General features: G+C 24.4%; 1 protein-coding gene across 1 annotated transcript; it reads right to left on the bottom strand.

The window, feature by feature from the left end:
• Positions 1-2,129: 2,129 nt before the first annotated feature.
• LOC113871181 (sucrose transport protein SUC8-like) lies at positions 2,130-4,800 on the bottom strand. The gene is made up of 4 exons (XM_027508085.1): positions 3,330-4,800; positions 3,099-3,162; positions 2,889-2,932; positions 2,130-2,795 (listed from the first exon to the last, which is right to left on the bottom strand). The coding sequence occupies exons 1-4, from the start codon at positions 4,557-4,559 to the stop codon at positions 2,610-2,612; spliced, it is 1,524 nt and encodes a 507-aa protein (XP_027363886.1). The 5' UTR covers positions 4,560-4,800; the 3' UTR covers positions 2,130-2,609.
• Positions 4,801-16,633: the final 11,833 nt, after the last annotated feature.

The following is a 16,633-nucleotide window of genomic DNA, read 5'->3' as shown; positions in this document are numbered from 1 at the left end:
TCATTTCATCACAAATCTTAAACTCTATTTTTCTGCAAGTTCTTTACTTTTAATTGCTCTGGTTTGCTGCTATTACATGTTACAACTCTCCTTCCAAATTCGTATGGCTCAAATGGTTATAATTCTGTGAAGTGGTACTTGAAACCTAAATTTCCTATGGAGATAATATTCGGATCTTAAATTTACTCATTACTTGCTGCAATCTTAGTGCACTTGCTAGTGTTAATTGCGAACAACAGCTGAGTCCAAGGGTGTTCAACCTTCAACAGGATTTGTTTAACTAAATGATGAGAAATAAGTGGAGGAAAAATGTGTGTGATCAGCCAATATAAAGATAAAAAGAATTAGTGTAAATAGTTACAGAGATATATTAAGAGTGGAATATGAAGCTGATTTTGGAAATTTGAGAGAAATATAAGGTGGTGAATGCTATTCGTAGTTGCACATAAACTAATGAGAGTATCATAGGCCACACACTTATTTCCTGACTCATATTCCTAACCATACTTTTCCTAAGGTGCTAAGTTGCACATGTTGTATATGTGTTGCGACAGCCAATTGACGACTATCCATAGTGTGGAAGATCTCAAGGAATCCCAAGGAAAATGATTATCAATGGTGAATACATATTGAATAATTGGATAGTATGATCTTAGTGTATGTATTATAATATTGCTGATATGATTGTCATTGTGCTTGGTTTGTTGTGTAATCATTATTAAATCAATTGTTCAGTTCTATTTTAGTGGTGAGGAGAAGACTCATCCTTACTCACATTTTTAGTAAGAATGACCATTCGTTAGAGACCCATTAGGCTGACTGAGTGAAGTGTCGAGAATAGATTAAATGATGTATTTAGGAAATGACAGAAGGTTTGTCATTGCAAATATTTTATAGATAGTGAGCTTGGATTTGAAGAAGTATTTTCTGTAGAAATCATAATAGGGTACAATGTTTCTTTTGATTATCCTACTAGTGGTAGGATACATCACACCCTCAACTTGCATATATACAAAGGGACGGTTAGAACATCAGCAATGGTGAACTATGTGTATACTTTTCATGACACGACCACCTGGGAAGGCCAGTTAACTTTACCCAAGAGCAGATAATTGATATAAAGGTCATAGTTGACACTGAAAACCATTATGACAAGGACCTGACGCAGGAAGAAAGGAAAGAAATAGAAGGCTAGTTTGATGAAGATTGTGATCATATTCTCAGGATTTTGGTATGAAAGTGATATGCTCATTCGGACTTAATGTATTTTAACTTGTAATTATTTTTTATTATGACATTGTAAATATTGAACTCGTGTAATTATATAATATAAATAAGTTAATTATTTACTTTCATTCAAATTTTAATTTATTTAGCAAATTTTGTTATGATGAAAAACACTTAATCTCATTTAAAATTCTATCATTTTAAATATGGATTGAATGTTGTAAAATAAAAGTTTTGAAATTCTATTAAGTTTTTTCATGAATAAGAAAAATTTAATTAATAATTTAAATAGAATTATGAATCTCTTATAAATTATAGAAAATGATTTATTAATTCACAGCGTTATATTTTTAAATTTAAAATAAATAGTAGCTCAAAAATTGAAATGAATTTTTTAAAATATAAAAAAAATGATGATAATAATAATAATAATAAATTATTGATAGTAAAAAACAAAAATTTAAAGTAAATAGAAATGACGCAAGTATATATTTATCTCATGATAAAATTGAAAAAAAATATAATTTTATATGAAAATACAATAAAAAATATAAATTTAAATATGATTGGGTTCGGTTTGATTTAGTTTTAAGAAAGGGAATAGAATTATCAATTCGGGTTTAACTCGTTGGACTGACCCATTTAGTCCCCTAATTTAAACAGGTCGGGCTAAAGGTAGTTTAATCCAACAACTTGCATAACCTGCGGCGCAAAACCCATCTAAAAATAGATTGGGGCGGGTTCGGATCAGGTTGGCCTGTCCGTTGGCTCTTCAAAAAAAATCACCCTTTTCTTTGTTGGAATAAATAAGTGGTAATCAACTAATCCTAATTTTTATATCGTAATCAATTATATATACATGTCAGTTAAAGTTGGACTTGGCCATTGCAATAGGATATTAGAATAGGTGAGAAAAAAAGAACTTAATCCATTTCAATATACTGGTACGTAACTTTGTGGTTTGTAGGAATAAAAACAGTTGGATGTATCACCTACAAAATTGGCACAATGTAGTTGATCAATGTAATTCGTGACAAGAAAAATTACATTTAGACTAGTAGAAATCATTAAATCCCATCATTTTCAACAAATTAACCAACTATCCTTAATTAATATTTCTCTTTGAGAACCGAAATGAACTTATATTATAAAAGACAACGATAGGTCCTCTATATTTACAATCTCTTTAAAATCACACCAAACTTTACAACCCTTCTGAAATTGATCCCACTGAAATAGCAATTTTAGCACTCGGTAATACAATATATCCACAAACTCTATCTTCTTTTCTTTTTTCTTTTTTCTTTTTTTTTTTTTTTTTGCTTTTGTTTTCTATCATATGTTGTAAAGCAAAGGCCAATAACAAGTCAAATCTTTGTTAATTAGTGGAAGCTTCCTGCGGCCATGTTTGCAGCTGCCTTAGCCTCATCGGCAGGCTTTAGACTCGGCAGCAGGAAAATTGCCAACACGGCGGTGATGGCGGAAGCCACTGCACCCACCACAAAAGCTGGCAAGTTGCCACCACCAAACAAAGCATCCCATGGACCACTTAGTGCCGACACCACCATCTGTGTATACACACGTGTACAAAGTTAGTCAAATAATTTCATATATGACAGTCATTTTTTTTCTACATAATAATTATGTAAATGAGTTCTAACCTGTGGAATGACAATTGCAAGATTTAGGACTCCCAGAGATAAACCTGAGACAAACAAGAAAGGTTATATAATTTGGCTTATAATTTGGGTATAACCCAAGTTCGCTATCAAAGTTGTATCTGAATCTATGTTTAGTAAAGCTTAAATTGAAAAAAAAAATAACTAAAATTACATTTGTAAATAGTTGAAATTAGTTATGAGTTGGTTTACCTTGACCTGCTCCCGAAGTGCTGGAGTATATTGAAGCGAGAGCAAACGGAACGCTGTAGGTAACCTAGACCATGCACAGCAAATAAATATTAAGGCATCTCATCATTGTTAGGCTTTACTAAAAAATATTTGAGAATTATTTAATTAAAATAATACTAAAAAATATTTGTGCACTCATTGATTATTACCGAAACAGAGTCATTTTGGAAATGAAAAGGAGAAGAGCATTACCGCAAGAGGGATTCCAACAACTGAAAAGAAAAGCAAGGCGCTAATTTTGACACCTTCGGAAGGGTGTCCAACGGCTGCAGGGTTCAAGTGGCGTTCATGTTCCGCTTTCTTGGAAATAACCACTGTCATTGCGAATGCTATAGCGAGAATAACATTAACAATTCCCCACAATCTCTTAACTCCCCCAACCATACGACCCAACGGTTCCACCGCCAATGACATCACCCCCAAAACGACAGCATTTAACATAAGCCCCAATGACCCAGCACGCACTCCCGCAGCGTACGAATCCTCACCTACATCTCCACCATACACCTCACGACCCATCCAATCTGTGTCGAACAAAAAGTAAGGGAACCACCCGATCCAATTCACAGCTGTCACAATCATTAACATCCACATAGGCTTCTTCAGTTCCTTCAACGCGCCAAATATTTGAGAAAAGCATGAAGGTTGCCCTTCTCTGCTCAATTCCGGCGTTGTCATCACAGGGTCTTTCACGTAAATGAGAGCAATGATAGCCAAAATGAGAAGGAACAAAATTGAGAAAAAGAAACAACTCTTCAAGTTAGCACAAAAGACGTCGCAAGCTTTTGTCTCAGTGAAAGGGAAGATTTTGTGAAGGCCTTTGAAAGAGCCTGCCGCGTACCCCAAGACTTGCCCAACAGCCATGAAGAATGAGAAGAAGGCATTGCCCATTCTCGTCTTCTTGTGGTCCCCAGCGGCCAAGTCACCAAGGAACGCACGACAGGGTCCTTGAAGCATATTGTTTGCCACATCAAGGATCCAAAAGCCCACCACGAAGATTGCCACGGCACGGGGCCGGGTTTTCTTTGTGATGTCGTCGCCAGCAGCGTGTCCTATATCTGCTGCATAGCCGATGAGAAATACAGCGATGGCGACGGCAATAGCGCCGTAGAATATGAAGGGGCGGCGGCGACCAAAGCGAGAGGTGCAACGGTCACTGTAGTAGCCGACTATAGGTTGTACGACCAATCCTGAGATTGGGCCGCACAGCCAGATAAAGGCAGCCCAGGTGTGTGGGACGCCTAAAAGCTGAACATAAGGGGTTAGCAGAGAGAGTTGAAGAGCCCAGCCGAATTGAATGCCAGCAGCAATGGATGCCACTACAATCATTTTTCGGAGTGGGCTTGCTTGGGGCTGAATGCCCTCCACAGCAAGGGAGGAGGATTTTGTGTCATTGGCTTTAGTGGGGGGTGGAGGGTCCATGGTGAAAGACCTGAGAGAGAGCGAGTTAAATAGATGAACCTTTGCTTGTTGGGTTCCTGTGTTTTCTCCCTCTGCAGGTCTGGAAGAGGTGATGGAGGAGGAGACGGAGAAAGAAGGAATGTGTTGTGTGTCAATGGAGAGACGAAATAGGGGGTTTTATAGAGCGAGGAATGAGTTTGCTGAATTGCATTGGATGGGTGTGCATGGAAGTTGGAGAGTGTGTCTTAAAATATGTGTATATGCTATAATTGGTAATGAATGGTTGAGTTTATCCCTTTAGCAACAAATCCAACGATAGCGTTGGTGTTATACAATAACAATACGGATGATGAACGAGAAAAGCACAGCTTCACATAATTCTTACATTTTTCAAGTATATTGTTTATAAAAGAATTTCTAATATAAAAAATATGGTACTCAATAGACGAAATATTAACAATTACTAACTTATTTAAAAAAAAATAACGTTTTGCTTTTTATCCCATGTATAATTATGGAATCAAATGATCATAATTAAAAAAATTAATTACTTTCTAATAATATTATTTATATATATCATAATTTTTTTTTGTTCTGTTATCGATATCATTTGACGCATTATGAAGCATCGGTTTATTTTATTTTTTAAATATTAATTTTAATATATCAAATATGTTAAATAAAATTACTATATATTTTTTGAAAAATATGTAAAAAATAATAATTTTAAATTTAATAGTTAAAATAAAAGTTTGACTTTACGATTTTATCAAGACTATAAAATCATTTTAAAAATATTTAATAATTATGATAAAATTTGATTTTATAATAATTTTGTATTATATTTAATATTTTTAAACTATGATTAAAAATCTTGATGATCATATTTTTCGTGAGTTTGGTTAAGAAAAATAAATCAATTTTAAATATATCAAAAGATTTATACAAAACTTGATTATAAATTATATTATTAACGTAGTTTATAAATTATCTAAGCAATATTATAAATATATATATTTAATCAATATTTTATAAATAAGAATTATAATATTGATGAAGTATTTTTTTGAAAAAAAAATTATTTTTATGAGAGAAAATTTTATAACGGCACTTATGAGAGATTACAAAAGAGTAAGAGGCCAAGGTAAATGTAAATGGCATATTGACGTGGTAGTATGATAATAATAAAGATTAAAGTGTTCAATCTGCTTATCACTACATTCATAATTTCTTCATTGCAGGTAGCAGTTTGGAGCTGTGTTTAAATATAGGCGTTATAGAAAATTTAGAAAGTCGGTGCATCAAAGAAAATAGTGGTATTCGTATTGCGACTATTGCTTAATACAGTTCCAAGTTCTAGTGCAGAGGAATTTGACAAAACCATCAGAAGCTTATAGGTTGAAGATAAGGATGTACTACACCTCTTTTTGCATTGTGGTATTTTTGAGACTGTAGTACATGATATTCTAATAGTTTAGTGTCAATATATGCTTACCTAAAATCCCTTATTAAGGAAGGATCTAAAATCCTTTGGGTGAAATGGAAAACAGTTTGTAGACCGCAAAAGAATGGTGGCCTGGGCATTAGGAATGTGCAGTGGTTTAACTAGGTACTTCTTGGTAAATAGTTGTGACGAGGTGTTAATTGTTCTAGTTCATTGTGGATGCGGGTGTTGGAAGCTAGGTACGGCAGATTAGCTTATTCTATTCATCGTCCATCAGTCTACAACAGATGTTCTTTGTGGTGGTGTGATTTGCTGAAGGTTATTCATCAAGGAAATTCATGGCTGGATGAGAAGTTGGATAGGAGTGTGGATGCAGGTTTGCACACTCTTTTTTGGAGAGATAAGTGGGTAGGTGGAGTGTGATTGTGTGAGGCATTTCTGCGATTGTTTATAATGGTGAGAAACGTTGAATCTTGTGTATTGGAGAATGGTTTTCATGATGGCACTAGGTGGGTTTGGGATGTTAGTTGGTGAAGAGGACTATTTCAACATGAGATCTCAAGCTTTAATTTTATGTTGGAGCTTGTGGATAGAGTTTTTATTAAGGTACTACAATAAGATAAATGGATATAGAGGGCAGATGTTGTTATTCAGTGCATTCTGCGTATTTATGACTATTTGAACTTTTTGGTGGTCCAAATATGGTAAATCAGTGTATAGCGTACGCCTTGCAAAGGCTATGGAGAGGAAAGGTCTCTCTTAAATGTCTAGTATTTTCTTGGCAAATGTTGTTGAATGCACTTCCTTGTAAAAGTTTGTTTATTGATCATGGTGTTCAAATTGATTATATAACTTGTTTTGAAGAATTTTCAACTCATTTATTTTTAACGTGCTCAGTTTTATTCCAAATATGGTATTTTACTGCATGTTGGCTTGGATTCTCACTGGTTTTGCCTTCAAATTTATTAACTCATTTGCTTTCTTGGGTTGGTGTTGGTTGTAGTAAAAGAGAAGGGATATGTTTATCAATTGTTTGGGTAAGTACAGTCTGATCTTTGTGGTTACATGAAAATCAAATTGTGTTTTCTAATGGTGTTTTGGACATTCTGAAGTCCTGGAAATGACTATCACTTGTTAGTAAAGGAGAAACTATTTTGTTAACTGATTGGTATTTGAATCTACGAAATTGCATCCGACTTAGTTAGGTATAAGTATGTTTTTGCTTTATTTTTTTATTTTTTTTAGTAAGTATTAGTTTTTTCTATGTGTATATGGGTTTTGAGTTCCCCTTGAACTCTCTATAATAATATATTTTGCTTATAAAAAAATATATATGCTTACCTAAAAATTTGCATGAAACATTATTAGACATATGTGAAATTCAATGTACTAAAAAGGAATGGAGGGATGTGTAACAGTAGTAATATGAACAATTTGATCTAAACAAAATAATATTTTTTCAACAATGGTATTTTAAATGTTAATGAAGTGTTTGATTATATTAAGTATCGTTCTTAGAAATGACTTGCAACAGCTCCTTTGAAGTTCAATTGTATATGTGAATTAAATCAATGATCCTTTAACATGTATTGCTAACTTCCATTAGAGATGTAATAAGTTAGAGTACCATCATACTCTGTTTTTATCTCTAATAAAATGTTAATACTTAAAAAAATATCAATGAAGTATAAATAATATTTAATAAATAGACATCTAATGTTAAATTTTAGTCAATTTTATGGATAGCACATTAATATATTATTTAATTTTGTTAATATGAAGATAATAATAATAATAATAATAATAAATAAATAAATAAAAATATTTATTGTATTTTTAGTATTGCAATACAATAAAAGTGTGTTTTTTTTGTAAAATTGTTATTATATTAACGTTATTATTTAAGGATTAAAGTTAATCAAACTAATTAATATTATAATGTAATTATTTTTACATATATTTATTACTTTAAAATATTTTTATAATTAAAAATTTAATTAATGTTATAATATAGTTATTTTTACATATATTTATTACTTTAAAATATTTTTATAATTAAAAATTTATAAAGGTAAAGTTGAGGATATATATATATATATATATATATAATTAAAATAAATGATAATAAATAATATAAATTGAAAATAAATTATTATTTTATTTATAAATATATATAATAGTATAAAATTAAAATAACTGGTAATAATTTATATAAATTAACAAATAAAAGTAGAAATTTAAAATTAAATGATTATTTATTTACCAAATTATATCAATATTGAATTATGCATTTTAACTTAATATATTATTTAATGCTAGGTTGATGACATGGTTCACTGAATTTTACATGTATATATAGAGAGAGATTGATTTTGTAAATAGTATAATTAATATATTATTTTATGTTATAGTGTAGTGTAATTTTTTTTTCCTGGAAAGTGTAATTAATTTTATACATACTTGTTATTTTTAAATGAAAATTAAAAGATAATATTTTCATTATGTATTTAAAATTATAATAGTTTACCTAAACTGACAAACAAAAGAAAAAAAAAATTTAGTATTTATTTATTAATTTACATGTACCTTTTAACAACACATTTCTGTTTATAGTATAGTTAACAACTGTATTAATGTTACATTGTACTTAATTTTACGCATATATTTTAGTTTAAAATATTTTTATAAATAAAAATAATTAAAAATAAATTAGTGAACATGTATTTAAAAAATTAAAATAATTAATAATAATTTCCATAAATTAATAACAATTATAAATTGAATCATTATTTTATTTTTATATATATATATATAATATTTTGTGTTTTAATTATAGTATATTAATATATTATTTATTCTCTAATAATTCCATAGTGTAAGAGAGAGATTCTTAATTTAAAATATTTTAAAAACAAAAATAATTAGAAAATAAAATAATAAAATGTATTTAAATTAAAATAACAAAGAATAATTTATCTAAATTAATAAATAAAAGTGAAAATTAAAAACTTACGATGCGTGAGTTTTGTTCTTGGATGTGGGATAAAAAATGAGTAAAATACTCTCTCTTTGACAAAATATAAATATTACACTATTCTTCTTTTTTATTTTAAAATATATTATTTAATTTATTAATTATATACTATCAAAATTATTATTTAAAAACTAAATAAATAATTTATTTGAGTTAATATTAATATATTGTGTTATTTGAAATTTACTAATTTATCCATTAGTTATAATTTTCATGGATGAATTTTTTAAAAATTTTATTTTCATTATTTAATGTCAAAATAAGCCGTTACTACTTTTATAATAATGATAAATACTTACTTTTATTAAAAAAAATGTCAAATAAATATTTAGTAATATTTAAATAAAAAATAAATAATAAATTATAAAATATTTTTGTCTTTTAAAGAAAGTTATATATGTCTCCGTATTTTAGAAGAGAAATGTAATTTTTCATAACAAATTACTTAAATTGAAATTTTTTTAAAATTAATTAATAGAGGTTAGTTTGAGCTATAAGTGATTCAATATTTTTTGAGCAAAGTCTTAAGCTTTAAATCTTGTGTAACAAGTGACTCGTTATCATTTAAACAAAATTTTAAATTTAATTTTTTTTATGAAAGAGATAAAAAAAAAATATTTATTATGTTACTGATTATTAGAATAATATCAAATAAATATAAATATAATATACAAAGAAAAAATGAATGAGAGTCAAATAAAAATAATGTGAATTTTTTTACTAGCAACATTTATTTGTGACTTTTTATAAGGTCTTTAATTCGAGGACATTGCATGCAAGTTTTTTAATTTTGAATAGTTGCCCGTATGTTTAATGTAGATTAACGAACCCGTATCTCTACCCAAAAAGTTGTTTTTAATGTAAAGAACTGTCAAGAGATGTTAATGTAATTTGCTGGCTTACAGAGAAAGTATTTTAAATATAATATAAATTCTAGCGCATCGTCTGTTTGTTTGGAGACACAACACAAAAATCACACATAGAACCAAATGTGACTTTTATTATTATTTAACTAATATAAATTTTGAAAAAATTCTTTATTTATTATAATTTTTAAACTAGTTTTTTGTTTAGGGTGGAGCATATCACGTGACACATATTTTATCGATAAGTTGATGAAAGTTTATAATTTTTTAAAATTAATTTAACCACATAAATGTGAAATAATATAATGTTGATACTAATTACATATCAACAATTTTATCATAAAATAAGTGAAATTAAAAATAAGTTTGACCGTGAACCTTTAAAATTTTCTAAAATTGTCACTATCACTTTTTGATAATTTTTATCATTAAAATGACATAACTTGTAAAGAGTTAACACAACATGAATTTAATGGCATGAATATCATGATAAAACTTGCATATCTATTTCATGGACATTTTCACATTTTAATGATACATGTTTTAGTTTAAAATATTTTGCTATATATAACATGCTTCATTTGATTCAATTTGAAAAAAATAATTTTGTAAAGGTTACAAGGTTAGTTTTGTTTAATTTGTTTTATAATTTTTTGCTAATTCAATTTTAAAGTATTAATTAGTTATTATTAATTTATTTTGAATTAAATAAGTAAATGATATAAATATTTACTAAATAAGTGTTATTTTTCACATTTTAATTTTAAAAAAATAACAATGTATTAATTAATTTTTATCTATAAAAATACAAAATGAGAAAACTGTTATTACTATATATTAAAATGATAAATTTTATAAAATAAATAAATTTTAAATAAAATAAAAATTAATTAGAATAAAACAAAAAATAAATTTTAAAGTCTTAAAAAGATTTATTTAAAACTTAACTTAATCATAATCAAGTTAATTTTAAATTAATTTTATTTTTTAAGTTGACAAAAATTATAGATAATACACAATTTTAAATATATATGATAATGAAGATATTAATGATATAATAAGTGAATATCAATAATAAGTTACTAGAATTGTTATTGAGTTAAAGATTTAGAGAAACTTAATTTTATATTATATTTATTTGTAAATATTTATATATACATATTATATATACAAATTATTATTGAGACATTTTTAATTAAAACAATTAAATTTTTAACATAATTAAAAATATAAATGTCAACTTAAATAATATATATTTTATATTTATATATAAATTATTATTATTATATCTTAATTAAAAAATTAAAATTTTTAACATAATTTTTAATACAAATTTCAACTTTATTTCAATATTTTATATATTTACATTCAGGATTTATTAAATCTTTAATAAAAAAATATATTTCTAATATAATTAATAATATAATTATGAATTTTATTATAATAAGAGATTTTTATTATTATTACATCATAATGATATAAATTTAAATTTATAATTATATTATTAATAATTAATAAATTATTTTTACAATTACATACAAATTATTATTACTTTTTAATTAAAAAAGGTTCAAATTACTAACCTAATTTTTATACAAAAATTTAACTTAATTAAATTTAATAACATAAATAAACAATTTTTATATTTACATAGAAATTATGACTATATTTAAAAAAATAAATTACTAACATAATTAAATATAATATTTTTTATAGTTGTATACAAATTTAAATTACATCTTAATTAAAAAAATTCAAAATTATTAACATAATTAATTATAAAATTTTTATACTTATATACAAATTATGACCACATTTAAATTAAAAAATTCAAATTACTAACATAATTAAACAAAATATTTTATTATATTTACATACATAATATTATTAAATTTAATTAAAATAATTGAAATTAATAATCTAACTAAACATAATATTTTTAATATTTTCATACAAATTATTAATAAATCTTACTTAAAATAATTTAAATTACTAACATAATTAAACAATATTTTTTTAAAAATTATCACCACATTAATATTAAAAAAATTAATAATATAGTTAAATAAAATAATTTTTATTTTTAAAGATAAATTATTATTACATCTTAATTAAAATAATTTAAATAATTAACCTAATTTTTAATATAAAATTCAACTTAATTAAAATATTTATGTTATATATAAATTATTGTTGAATCTTTATTAAAAATTCATGTTTCAAACATAATTATTGATACAAATATTAAATTTATTAAATTATTTTTTATATTTACATATAAATTATTATTATATAAGAATTAAAAAAATTAAAAATTTTATAACAACATGATTATTAATATAACTATATATTAATTTCAATAATTTTTATATTTACATATAGCAATGTTCTTATTACATATTAGTTAATAAAAGTCATATAAATAATGTTAATATAAAATATTTATTATCATTATTACCTCTATATAAATTATTTTATTATTTATATTTCAAATCTCACTCTAAAAAACTTTCTTGTTAAAAAAGACTAGAGTCCGACACTTGACAACGAAAGAATAACAAATAAAAAAACAGGAGAGAGTGGAACGAGAAGAGAAGAGTTGGTCTCGCCTCTTTCTTTGTTGCTGGCAGCTACATACAAATCATTATTATATTTTAATTAAATAAAATTAATTTTAACCTTATTATTAAATTATAATATTTAAAATTTATATACCATACTTAAATAAATAATAAATGTCTATAAAAACATTTATTACAGTTAAACTGCATTTAACTTATTATTATTATAAAATTGTTTTTGTTAACTATATTTTATTATTCTCCAATTTTACAAAAATATAAAAAAAATGTAATACACAACATCGTATAAAAAATATTATTTAAGAATATCATTAAATTATTTTTGGCCTAACCACTAATTACAAAATTATATTTTCTTCATTTATATTACAACCTAAATTTTTATTTAAGCATATTAATATTTTTTTTTCTAAATATAAATACAAACTAATGTAAAAATATTAAAAATTAGCAAAAAAAAAAAATTACTAAACTTTGTTACAATTATTCCACCGTTAACCAACCACCTAATTACTTGTATTAGTTTATACAATTTATAAATTTTTTTTATAAAAATTTTAAAATAATAAATAAAATATAAAAATATATAAAAACATATAAAATAATTAATACGTCAAATAAAAGTTCAAAAATTAAGAAATTTTAACTGCACAATCCTTCCACCATAAACAATATTCAAAGAAAAAAAATAAATCAGTGAATATTGATGTAAGTAAGAGAAAAAAAAAAGCACGACATGTTATGTTTGATATGACATATGTCAGTCAATAAATAAATCTAATTTTGTCATTAATAACGCGAAATCGTTATAATGTTATCAGGTGTACCCGAAATTTCCTAATCCTTCAATTTATTTATTTTTTTAATTTTTTCTTGCAGCTTTCATGATTTTTGTAGCAAAATATATAACACACAGTGCTGCGTGTAATTGCTGTACAAATTACGTGTTATTGATGGTAAAACTATTTTTAAATTTTGTCAAAGTTGTAACAAAATATTTGTATCTTACATTTAAAAAAAAAAATTACTTTCAAACTTGTGACACAGTAATTAGATTTATTTCAGACAAAGAAATAGTTTAAAAGTTATATTATTTTTTAGTTAGTTTATATTATATATTATTTAAATAAAAAAAGCCATGAAATATAGGTGCTTATAAAGTCTATTCATCTAACAGAATAATTAACCTGAAACATTGGTCAACGCGTGAGAATTAAGATAATTTTTTAGTTAGTTTATATTTCAATTCTTTCATCTAATTAGCTAAATTATTTTTATACTTATTTATCGTTCCATTTTAATAATAATAAAAAAAATTCTTTCAAAAGTATTTATCCCTTCCCTTAAAATAGCAACTCCCACCTTCATAAGTTTTATTTTTAAATAATTAAAAATTATCAAATAAAAAAATAATTATAAGGGAATAGAAATTATGGAAGTACAAAAAGTTTGCTCCTTCCTTTCTCTTTTTTAGATTTTCAAATGAGAACGAGGTGTGGATGTCTTTATTTATCATATTAGAGAAACTTTATTGGCATTAATTAATTAGAAAATTAAACTTTATGCTAATGAAGTATTGAAATGGAGAGGGATCATAATCTAACTAAAGTTTCAATCCACGTCAGAAACGCGATACCTTCTCATAAAAAAATTAAAAATTAATAGCAAGGAATGATTTGTTAATAACACCACCAATAAAAAATCTTTACACGCTTTAGAATTAATAACTTAAAACAGTAGTGCATGCGCGTTCATATTTTATAAATTTTTCAGCAGATAAATTTTTAAAAGTAAAAAGAATGTGATTATCATATTTTATTAGAGAGACAATAATTAAAAAATTATAAGAATGGGAAAAGAAAAAATAAAATAGAAAAAATTAAAAGAAGAGTTGGTGCATAGACTCACCGACACCGTTTGACTATAAGACCCCAACGACCGACTCAAAAGATTGAATGTTAATGTGATGTCATCATTTGCCCGAAATAGTCTTCAATTCGAGGCGACGACGTGTGCTGGTCTCTGTCTCTTGAATCATGGATATATTAAATATTAATATTAAATATATAAATATAATTTTATGTTGAGGAAAAATTAACTTTTTTTATTATTTTATTAAATAACATTTTTAAATTATTCTCTTATTTAAAATGTTTTTATTACATCATCACTAACAGTTGTAGGATTTAAAAAAAAAAAAAAAGCAATTTCGTCACTTGCTATTGTCAAGATTCCTAAATTTCGTTACTACAAATGACAAAACTACTTTTTTTAAAAGAGAAATAAGTCTCCCTACTTTTTTTTAAATATATATAATCATAATATATATATATATATAATATGACAATTTTAATATACATATTAATGGATATTAAATAAATTTTAATTAATGTATGATTTTTAACAGTAATTTATAGGATAAGAATTTCTAATTTAATTTAATTTTATAAATTTATTATCTAATAATAAATTATTAATTATATAAAATTGGTATAATTTATTGATGATTGTTGCCATGCCTACAAACTTTGAAAAGTTTAAATGCGCTTATTACATGATTCAATAAAAATTAAACATATGTATTAAATTCTTTTACGTCCTTATTGATATGTTCTTTAAAGAGTTATTGAAATAATATATTTTTTTTATTGTTGTAATTAGGGAAACAATCTTCTAAGAATTGTTTTAATATTTTTAAAATTATTAAAATAAATTTAATAATTATATTTTAAGTTTTATTTGGTTAAATGATTTGAAACTAAGACGAAAGACATACATTGGTCTTTAAATTGTTATAAAATGTTTTTTTTAATATTGTAAATATTAATATATTAACCTATATTTATTTATTAAAATTTTATATTTTAATTATGTGATTTTTAAACATTTTCAGAATTGGAATAGAAGTTTTAGTAGTTTTAAATTTTTTAAAAAAAAATTCAATTACAAATGTAGGCAGCATGATTTTTAATAGAAAAATCAAGTTATTTTGTAAACGTACTATTCATCTTAATGTATAAATAAAAATACAAATAATTAATGTAAAAGATAAATTAAGACAAATATATATTTTTATCAAAATAGTTAATATACATTTACTTATTACAATATATATTTTAAGTCAAATATTAAATATGTTATTTTAAAATCATAAATCAATAATTTTATAAATAATCTATTAAATATGTTTATGTTAATAATTACTTCAATTTGCTTAAGAAATAAAATTAGATTCCATTTAAACAGATTTTACTTTAATATATCTAATATTTGTATTAATCGTAGTATACCTCATATTTGTTTGAAAACTAACTTTATTTGTATTTCTACTCGTTAGTGTATTTATTTATATTATAATATATTTTATTTTCATTTTTAAACAATTAATTAAAATAATAAAATAAACATTTATGTTACTTATGTTTAAAATTTAGTTATTATTTATTAATTTTATTTAAATTAATATTTTTGTAAAATATTATTTTATTATTTTATTATTATATAGTAAAATATTTTTATGATTTACTCTTAATTAAAACATAAGTAATTAAAAAACTATATTAATTTTTTTAAAATCTAAAACAAATGCTTCAGAGAAATCAAAAGATTTATTATTTAAATTTGATGAGTCACACTATATTACTTTGTTATATTTAATTAGTTATTTAATAAATTTAACTTGTTTATAATGTTAATCAATAATAATATTATTATTAAGTTATCAAACAATATATAATAATTTAATAAAATTAAAAAATACTAAATTCTAAAAAACTAAGAGTTGTCTGAAACTATTATAGGAAAGAAAATTTTAAAAACTTATTACATTTTTTCATTCTAAAGTAAAGCGCTATCAACTATTGTTGGTTAAACTTTTAGCATGATAAAACTTTTAAAGTAGAACTAAATAATATTTTTAAAAATGATAAGATATGATAGTTGGATAAAGAAATGACAAATTCTTATCCTATTCTGCGTTTAATGTGTATTAGAAAGTAAAGCAAATAACATTATATTATCATGTCATAATTAAAAAATAGTCTATTAGCAATCAAACTAAATTTATAGCAATTAGCCATCAAATTTAGCAATTAAAAGAAATATATAGTAATTAATTATCAAATTTAGCAATTGTACAAAATTTATAATAATTAGTTATTTAATTTAGC

The sequence above is a fragment of the Abrus precatorius genome, unplaced genomic scaffold (genome assembly GCF_003935025.1).
Source record: "Abrus precatorius isolate BTA unplaced genomic scaffold, Abrus_2018 Scaffold7, whole genome shotgun sequence".
Taxonomy (NCBI): domain Eukaryota; kingdom Viridiplantae; phylum Streptophyta; class Magnoliopsida; order Fabales; family Fabaceae; genus Abrus; species Abrus precatorius.
This window is presented reverse-complemented; position numbering and strand designations above follow the sequence as displayed.